We start from the raw sequence: 9911 nt of genomic DNA on the forward strand, positions 1-9911 counted from the left end.
AAGCTAAAACTACTCATTGCAAAGGTTATCTTTTCCCTTTGTTAAGGCTGTTGTGGGAATGGGCTGAGGTGGGTGTATTTTGGGGCATTCCTTTATTGATGTATGTGTGACTTTAGTTTATGGTGTAGGTGCCCAGATCACAGGATATGAGCCTGTACAGTATTTTTGAAATGGAATAAATTTTAAAAAGACATTTTATTTTCTCTGAAATGGAGGAAATGGATGAGGGATTGCATATTCTCTGCACTCTGTCATTTAACTCTGAAACTTCCTTTGAGGCTGCCAGACAGGCTACTATGGCTCAGATTGTCAAGCCACTTGCCATCCCTGCACCAATGGTTTTCCTTGCAGCGGTGTTACTGGACATTGTGTAGGCACTGCCAGAGTTACTTGCAGCTTACAGTCTCAGGATCCACGGTGCTCTCCTAGCGAAGGTACAGAAAGCAACAGTTTGGACGTTCATATCCTTGTATTTATTGAGGTCCTGTTGGCTCTTTTATTTCCAAAGTCGGTTACCATAACAATTTGTGGTGTTCAGTTTCCAGGCAGTTGTGCCCCCAGGGGCCTCGATGGCATTATTTTCGAAAGGCGTGTTACTATGTGGAAGACACTAAAACTAAAACGTGGACTGAGGCCAGGAGTACGTGTCAGTGCTTTAAGGAGACAGACCTTGCTAAAATTACAAACAATGCAGAAAAGGTACCCTGTCTAGTTTCTCATTTGACAGATTTGAAATTGGGGGATTTCGTAACTGCGTGAGGATTTTTGTTTTGCTTTAGTTAGAAGATGCAATAGGGAATGCACTGTGTGCTCTGTTTCCATCTATATAATTATAAGCTGCTGCCTGCTGAATGATTGTGCTTTCTGATTCAGTAGACTGAGTCACACTCAGTGCATCTGAGGAAAGAATGGCCCTAGGTGGCTCTAAGGGTGGCTCTTGAGTTATGCCAGCTGCAATTATCCCACAGGCAACTCTATTGACAAGCTCGGGGGGTGTCCCGTCTTCTGTGCTTTGTAGCTAGGGTGGCTGGGAAGTGTGGGACCTGCAGCTCTGGGAGAGCTCAGTGGGCTCACCCACACAAAAGGAAAAAGCTAGACACTTAATAAAAATGATCAAGAACCAAATGGTTTGAGTCCCTCTGTCCCATACAGTAATAGGACAAAGGATCGTACATGTTGATGAATGAAGTGCAAAATGGATAAAAGAGGTCTAATAACATGATCGAATGGATTGTTTTTGCATTCTAGGCTTGGATTCAGTTTAAAGGGGAGAACAGCTGGATAGGACTGACCTATAAGAAAGAAGACTTCAGATATATGTGGGTCGATGGCACATCTGCTCAGGCTGAAAGTGCATGGTGAGACCAAGTTTTGACAGATGCTGTTGTTTTGAATAGGACAATAGCAGTTAGAGAGAAAACCATCAAGCCCATCCTAGTCAGGGCTGAATACAGATCCTCAGTAGAGGACATCTTGGGTACTAAACCAGTACCATGACTAGTAGCTACAGTTTCCTTAAATAAAAATGCCACGTCGCACGCCCTCAAATCCGGAGATGCTGTAGTTGATCTCATTCAGTTTTGCGACTTGGCTTTTCTCTGTCTCCTGGCAGGGTCACGAAACGTAACAGGAGGCATACACTCACTAAAGAAGACTGTGTGGTTGCCTTCAAGCAATACCTTTCCCCAGCAGATTGTTCTTCTCTGAGAAAGTGGATATGCAAAAGAGAAGGAGGTAAATTTATCATGTCTGGGGCTTTGAATCCTAATTTAGGGCTCAGTTATCTGTGTTTAAGAATGGGAGAAGCGGTGTGCTGCCCAAGGGGAAGATCCAGGAAAAATGGAAAATGTGTCTGGACCTTGAGGAGGACATGGAGATGGAGTGCTTATCTATCACTCTTTTCTCTGCACAGTCTGGCCTTTAATTTTAAGATTGTATGAAGTAAACTTGTAAGGCTTGATTCCTCAGTACGTTGGTCCGATTCTGTACCAGTGTAACTTCACTGAGTTCATGATAAGAAAAGAGATCGGCCTGATTCACCATTTCAGTGTACTGCAATTGAATGCCAGAGTATCTCTATTGAAATCATTCAGATTGGCCTCCTCACTCCATGCACAAGTTGACCCTGAATTGTAAGACTGTATGAAGTAAACCTGTAGGAGTAAACCTCAGTCGAGTTACACTGTGGTAAAATTGGACCAACATTAGGCCCCGGAAATTTATTTCATATAATCTTAAAATTAAGGGCTAGATTGTGCACGCAGTGAGGAGGCTAGTTTGATTCACTGTGGAGTGATCTGGTGTTTAACGGGAGCAGTGAAATGGTAAATTATGGTCATCATTTTGCTTACTTTTTCTCTGGCAAAGTAACCCTTTAGGAACCTGATTTTTCAGAAGTATGGAACACTTGCATCTCCTATTGACTTGAATTAAACAATACCTCTGAAAATCCAGTGCTAAGGAATTCACTTGCTAAGGTTCATCTATGTCCTTTTGGCCCCCGGTGGAGATCTTTAGCAATACGATTTAGGCCAAGTCTAACCTGGAAACTTTTGTCATAGTAGTATTGGTTAGGGGTGTGATTTTTTTTTTAAACAACATTTCTATATTGGGAAAAGCCCTACAGTAGATGCAGTTATACTGGCATGAAAGTATTCTTGCTGGTATAGCCTACAGTAACTCCTCACTTAAAGTTGTCCCAGTTAACATTGTTTCGTTATTACATTGCTGATCAATTAGGGAACATGCTCGTTTAAAGTTGTGCAATGCAGTTGCCTGCTTTGTCCACTGCTTGCAGGAAGAGCAGCCCGTTGCAGCTAGCTAGTGGGGGCTTGGAACCAGGGTAGACCGGCAGCCCCCCTATCAGCTCCCTGCTCCCCTAAGTTCCCTGTGCAGTAGCTGCCCAGCAGACTAGCAATTGCAGCTGTCCCTCTCCCCACTGCCATGTGCTGCTCCTGCCCTCTGCCTTGGAGCTGCTCCCTGAGACTCCTGCTTGCTGTGCGGGGTGGGAGAGGAAGAAGAGGAGGTCTAATGTCAGGGTGTCCCCCTTCCTCCCCTGCTCCTGCACCTTGCTTATCCCATTTTCCAGAGAGCAGGGGGGACACACGACAGGGCTCAGGACAGAGGGAGCTTGCTGGCAGCAGCAGCTGCAGTCTCAGCAAGCTGGTCTAATTAACAAGGCAGTGTACTTCAAGGGAAAATATTCATCTCTCTGTCTTTGTCTGCGATGCTCTCTCCCATCCCTTCATTTCTGCTGCCTTGTAGACTGTGAGAGTTAACCCTTGAGGGCTCAGCCAATTGCTAGTTCATCATTTAGCAGTAAGGCATTCTCTGGGAAATATCCCACCCTCTGACTCCTCCACCTCAACCAAGCTTCACAATTATCATCACTGTGTACCAGTATTGAATTGTTTGTTTAAAGCTTATACTCTGTGTGTGTGTGTGTGTGTGTGTGTGTGTGTATATGTATATACACTACCCCGATATAACACAATCCGATATAACACAAATTTGGATATAATGTGGTAAAGCAGTGCTCCGGGGGGGCAGGGCTGCGCACTCCACTGGATCAAAGCAAGTTCGATATAAGATATAATCGCGATAAGATTTTTTGTCTCCCGAAGACAGCATTATATCGAGGTAGTGCTGTGTGTGTGTATATATATATATACACCAGTCTTTGATGAAAAAAAATTCCCTCGAACCTAACCCCCTTATTTACATTAATTCTTATGAGGAAATTGGATTCAATTAACATTGTTTTGCTTAAAATCAAATTTTTCAGGAACATAACTACAACGTTAAGTGAGAAGTTACTGTGTTTTGCTCAGAGAACCAGTATCAGCTATACCAGCATAGCAGCAAGAGCACTTTTTTGTGAGCATAAGCTGTGTCTACACTAGAAGGGTTTGCCAGCATAGCTAGGCCAGCAAACCTTTTCTAGGGCAGACCTGCCCTCACTTTAGCAAAGTGATTCACCATATGGATAGAAAGAAGTAACAATTGTGGAACAGATTAAATTATGTGTTCACGTACATACACGTGCTCACAGTCCTAAAGAAACTTAGTTCCCTGGTTTACTATTGATGCATCACCTGTCTGAGAAGGTGGGATTTTAATAATGTTGCATCTGTTTGGGAAAGCCAATAGAAATGTAGGGGAGAAAGTTCTGGGGATAGAGGAAGCTATCTAAATGAAGGATGGGGTTATCGTTTGGGAACGCTGCAGACCTTTGGTCACAGCAGCAGCACTGGCCTGTTATACCCTCTATTGCTGTCCCATGGGTCTGTACATTGTGTTACTTTCCTTGTCCACTTAACACCTTTCCCTTCACCACCTCCTGCTGTGGAGTTCAGTGCCGTGCGGGGGATGTGGAATCTTCTGAATTGCCCTCCTCACTCATTTATGGTACTTAGACTGTGAGCTCTTTGGGGCAGGGACCCTTTCTGTGTTGTGTGTTTGTACAGCTCTTGGTACTGGGGGGTCTGAGTCCACAATTGGGGCTCCTAGGTGCTACTGCAGTGCAAATAATAAATAATAATAATGCATTCGGTGACTTCTGACGCTGTGCAGGGAACCACAGAATTTGATCCTACATGCGTGGGGAAGAGCTATTCTGAGAAGGTTTGCAGTTTATCTTTCCTGCCATGGCCCATCCCATCCCATGGCCCATCCCATATTTCTGAATTTTATTTTATACCATCATCCATTTTATTTCTTTTCTGTTAATTTTTGCAGATGTCAGCCTCTTTACAATGCACAAGGGGAGAGCTTTGTACTCCCCTTACGTACCAACATCAAATATATATAACACCTTAAAGAAAGCTACAGATACCTGCTCAGTGCTCCAGACATGCACTGGGATAGTGGCAATGGGGGAGCACTACATTCTACAAAGTGGGATGGAACTGTATAACAGCAGGAACAGTAGTGTGAAATCCTTTATCAAGTCAGGTATGTCGAGTGTTTTACAGCTTAACTTCCCTCCCCCCCCCCCCGCCACCATCCTAGATGGAGGTTTCATTTTTTGTTCATTGTTGTTTTTTAAAAAAATTGACGTGAAAACAGAAGACAAATGTAAAGTAGCTGCAGAATTTTAGGGAGAGTGTGTGAGTCATGCCTAGCAGAAAAATTGAAGGCTCACTTCATCTTCGTTAATAACAGTGAAAGATGTAGAAGGATGCTGCTCATCTAGATGAGCAATCAGGCTGCCTGCTCCCAAAGTCATAAAATAAAATGAGCTAGCACAAAACACCAGAGGAAGATCCAAAAAGCAAGGTTTTGAATGTTGTTGCTGCTTTAATACAGAGTAAGCTAATACTGAGAAGTGTTAAACATTTCCTTCCTCTTCTACTCTGCGTTTGAAACTGCTAGCCATGTGCCATGCTCTTGAACCATTTTTTCTATGAGCATTTATCCCTCTCTCTCTCTGTTTTTTTCAAACATTAGCAAGAAGCAGCTTTGTCATTGCTGTGACAAAGCCCTGGGTCCAGACTTTTGTACACTGGGCTACCCTTTCACTTAAAGGCAGATATTTTGGAAAAAGCTGAGTGGGAACTAATATTTTCACAATAATTTATCATGGGGATGGCTTTCTTTTCCCCCCCTTACGTGACATCTTGCTTGTGTTGGTTTGCATTAGAAGCTGTAATCGCCAGCCAAGGTCCCAGAAGTCACGCTCTTAATTTCTACTAATGGTTAATGAGCGTCGGTGTGTGTCTGCTTGTATGTACAGACCGCAAAAGCTTTACCTTTAATTACAATTGTGGAAAAAATACCACGTTCCTAAAGTAAACTTTTATTTTTGCAGTTGTTCATCTCTATTGTCCTTGGCTTGTTCACTTTTCACAGATTGCATCTCTGGAAGATTTGGGCTTCTGTGCGAATTTAAGTGTCCACCATGCCAGCAAGGTATGGCCTGCAATCCATACACAGGGCTGTGTGGGGACACTGTGTTTTGCAGTAAGGAGAATAGTCCTATCCCCTGTGGAAAAGGTGAGCCTGTTTAACATCCATAGGAGAGAAGAGGAAAACTGTGAATATACACAGGACCTATTTGTGCACAGTCTTGTCTCTTTATTCATGTATTATGTCATCACCATTCACAGCACCTCCAAATACAAAGGTGATGCTCTAGATTTACACCAGTGTAAGTGGGGTGAGAAACTCCATTAAAGTCATTAGACTGACACAATATGTAACTCATATCATCCTAACATTCAGGAGGTTTAGTTCAGACCTTCAGATTAGACCTTCTGACCTTGCTGTGTGCAGGAATTCTGCAAACTAGGTCTCAACTCTATTCCATTTTAAAAGAAACTTTACAGTTTTAAACAAATAGGAAAATCCCCATGTGGTTGGTTTTTATTCACTATCCGCTGGAAAGAAAAGTGAAACTTGCCACTTTCTGAGGCAGTTTTGAGAAACTTATTTAAGTCAGCTGATTATAATTTAAAATATTTCTGTTGGCCAGTGAATAAGTCCATAAAAATAGCCTAGAGCTGGGACTCAAACCAAAACCCCATAACTTCAGGGTGTTTAGATATCTGAACTCCTGTCCAAATCCAAATTTTGGAAATGGTCCCAGTTATAGTTACAAAACCAGAGATCTGATACCCAGAACCTATGGGGTGTTTGAATCCAGATTTTGTGGCTGGAGGTCTTGTCTGATGTGATCTTCCTAGTATTCTACAAATATTAAAACCTCTAAGAGATCCTTATACTGAACAGATTGTATACGAACAGTCTTGAACATCCTACGCCATAGTGATCCTTCCATTTAGCTAGTGGAGCTATACCAGGGATGAAACCAGCCCCATGCATGTGTATGCTGTGATTTTTAGGGTCCATATTTGGTGGCTCGTGCCCAGTTGAAGATGGGTGGCAGTACTGGCAAGGCAGCTGTTACTATATCCACACAGCAAAGAGACAAAGCTGGCTACATGCAAGGGACCTATGCAGGCGTTACAGGGACGCAGATCTTCTGTGGCTGACAAGTCCTGGGGAAAAGGTATACTAGAATGTCGGTGAAGGGTATGTGCACAATGTGTGTACTTAACTTTGCAAATCTCAGTTTCCCAAAGGCTTTGGGTCTATATCTAGAGTGTGGGGAAGGGCTGTGAGTGCCTACAGCTGCAGATTTGGAGAGGTTTTGCATTTTCTTGTGTGATTCTCTGCCTGAGTCTTTTATAATTCTAGGCTGCTGTTCTGCAGAGTCTCTGCTTTCAGAGACTGGGATATTTTTTTAAAAGCAAGTATAACATAATTCAGGGGGAGTGGAGGTTAAATGTAATTAAATCTTACTGTATGTTGACTATCCTAATTACTTATATAGCCCCCATTATCACTATATCTGAGCACCGTACAGTCTGTAATGTATTTATCCACACAACACTTCTGTGTGACAGGGCAGTGCTGTTTATCTCCATTTTACAGATGGAGAACTGAGCTCAGAGTGGCTAAGTATTTTACCCAAGGTCACACAGGAAGTCTGTGGAGGAGCAGGGACTTGAACCAAGTTCCCTACATCACATGTATGTGCCCTAACCAGCAGACTATCCTTCCTCTCTATCATTACAGCAACACTTTGTGTTAAATTAAATAAGAGCCACCTGAAAGCACGATGGGCTCTACTCACTCCTAGATTTTGTTGTTGGAATCTAGCCTACAAATCGCTGGTGGTGAAAAGTGCACCCACCGGAGGTATACCATGGTATAAACTGCCCACAACTCCTGCTTCCCCATGGGGTCTAAAACCAGTCTAGAGAGTGAATGACACTGGTTGGAGAGACGTGGCTAAGGGTACCCGACAGATGTAACGATTTTGCTCAGCTCCTCTGGAGCTGTGGTTGTAACTTAAAACTTTTGTTGTTAGAAACCCTGCAGAAGGCAGTGGTCTTTCCTGGACTGCCTGGTCTTTCCTGAGGTAAATCTCACCCTCCAGGAATAGGGGCTGCCATCTCGGGTGAATCTGTCCTCTTATCTCCCAATTCCGCTGAGTTCCAGAATAAATCCGTATAGAAGATAGATTCTTTAGTGCCTTATCCTGCAAAATCACACAGTGGCATTATGTCAGCACAGCTTAACAGTCACCAGGCTAAAGATGGTACTGTGTTCCGAGTCTGAAAGCTTGGAACACAGCTGAAGGAGTCTCTGAGTGGAGAAAGTCTGGGGAGTCTCTGAGTAGAGTCAGTGCTGAATCCTGGTATTAGGATCAGTTTTCTGCTTGACATTCCATCTTTCCAATGAGGCAGAGTAGCCCTGGCCACTGCTAATATTGCAAATGTGAGAGAATTTTAAGCATCCAGTTTACTTTAAAAATTTGCTTTTGCAGTTCTCTCAGTGAAAATAGGCTAGCCAGTTTCACCTTTATTCAAAGCAATTTTTTAATCAGTTGCACATTCCAGTTCTCATACACTAGCACAATACTGTACTATTTTCCATTGCAAACCTTGCAGGAGAATGTTTTATTTTTCTTTCACATTCTTTTCATCACAATTTTTAAGAACAATCTTAGATTTTGTAAAACAAACAAACAAAAAAAAAACCTGTTTCTTCCAGATCAATATTTTGGGCCAAATCCCATGGCATTTTACTAGAAAATAGAAATTGGGTCCATTATCACCATTTTACCTACCTACCTAACTTCCTCTGCCTTTTCAAATAGAGAAGATATTTTTCACTACTCTTTCTAAAATGCTGCTGTGTCATTTTTGCTGATGCGGAATGAATATTGCAGTTCTGTCCTTAGAGGTGGCTGAATTAAAATTCATACAGATTGTCAAACACTTGGCAACTTTCATCCCAAAGGATTCCTGTTTAAATGTAAGGCTGCAACACCTCTGTTTTTACAACTGAAGTCATACATAAAAAATCTCCATCTTCAAAATAAAATCATCAGGTGAAATATTAATGTTATTGTCCATCCCTTCTTGATATTAAATATGAACCAAACAGAGTAAAGTCCTTGTGTATTAAGTGAGTCTTTGCTTCTCAGCTACCCAAAACAGTAAACTACTACTAAACTATATTGTTTTGAACATCAAAATGACTGTTGAGGGGAGGAGAAGGGGGTGGGGAGAAGAAAGTCATCTTGCAGCACATTGTCATCACTGTTCAGGATTTTCCAAAAGAAAAGTTCCCTCTGCTACTGTATTGAATCACAGTTTGGTTATTTATAGGAATGGCTGGTATCGAAACTTCCCAAAGCATCATTCTGGACTGGCCTTTATGGGTTTAGATTCTGTGCGGTTTTGCAGTGGTCGAACAGTCAATTCCCATTTGCAGCCTCAAGATGGTGAGTTGAGTAAGCAACTGTGAACTAGAATTTGTGTTACAGAGGCATCCGAAGTGCATTCATCAGTCCAGTCCCCCCTATTGCTCTCTTCAGTACAGCCATCCTCATCTTTTGACATGGAGTTGTGGTCCAAGGGGAGGATACAGGAGCAGGCAGTGCTTCATCATGATCTGCTCAAGCCAGCTGCACTAGGAACCCTAATGAAAATTCTAACTGAAAATGGCCAACTGGCTGTAGTTAGCCAACTAAATTTGGGAACAGCACTACTAGTCCTACTTGTCCTTCATTTAAAATAGAAACCAACAGAGACCTGTAGAAGACAAGAAGGACCAGAATTAGAACACCAAAGTCTAATAGAATTTCCACTAAGAACCTTTAGTCTCAGCAGACCACACTCCTGTGTTGAATATGAGAAATCTGTGATCTGCTATTTTAGACAAACTTCTGTAATTGTGAGTGATGGATGGTGGACTTCTGGCAAGTCAACAAGACAACCCTCAGTTGGGTAAAATTTAGGTGCATGTGATCTGTCAGGAAAGATATTCCTTGGGTCACAGAAATGTTTAATATGTATTTCAGTCAAAGTTTGTATGTGCATATTACATTTAATTATATT

At 42.3% G+C, this 9911-nt stretch overlaps 1 protein-coding gene across 1 annotated transcript; it reads left to right on the forward strand.

Moving 5' to 3' along the window:
* The first annotated feature begins 634 nt into the window (after nt 1-634).
* LOC127055222 (uncharacterized) lies at nt 635-9410 on the forward strand. Its single transcript, XM_050961934.1, has 8 exons — nt 635-699; nt 1249-1358; nt 1613-1734; nt 4738-4953; nt 5851-5994; nt 6843-7009; nt 9180-9295; nt 9389-9410. The coding sequence occupies exons 2-8, from the start codon at nt 1318-1320 to the stop codon at nt 9408-9410; spliced, it is 828 nt and encodes a 275-aa protein (XP_050817891.1). The 5' UTR covers nt 635-699; nt 1249-1317.
* The last annotated feature ends 501 nt before the right edge of the window (nt 9411-9911 follow it).

This window comes from Gopherus flavomarginatus, chromosome 7 (genome assembly GCF_025201925.1).
Source record: "Gopherus flavomarginatus isolate rGopFla2 chromosome 7, rGopFla2.mat.asm, whole genome shotgun sequence".
Classification (NCBI taxonomy): domain Eukaryota; kingdom Metazoa; phylum Chordata; order Testudines; family Testudinidae; genus Gopherus; species Gopherus flavomarginatus.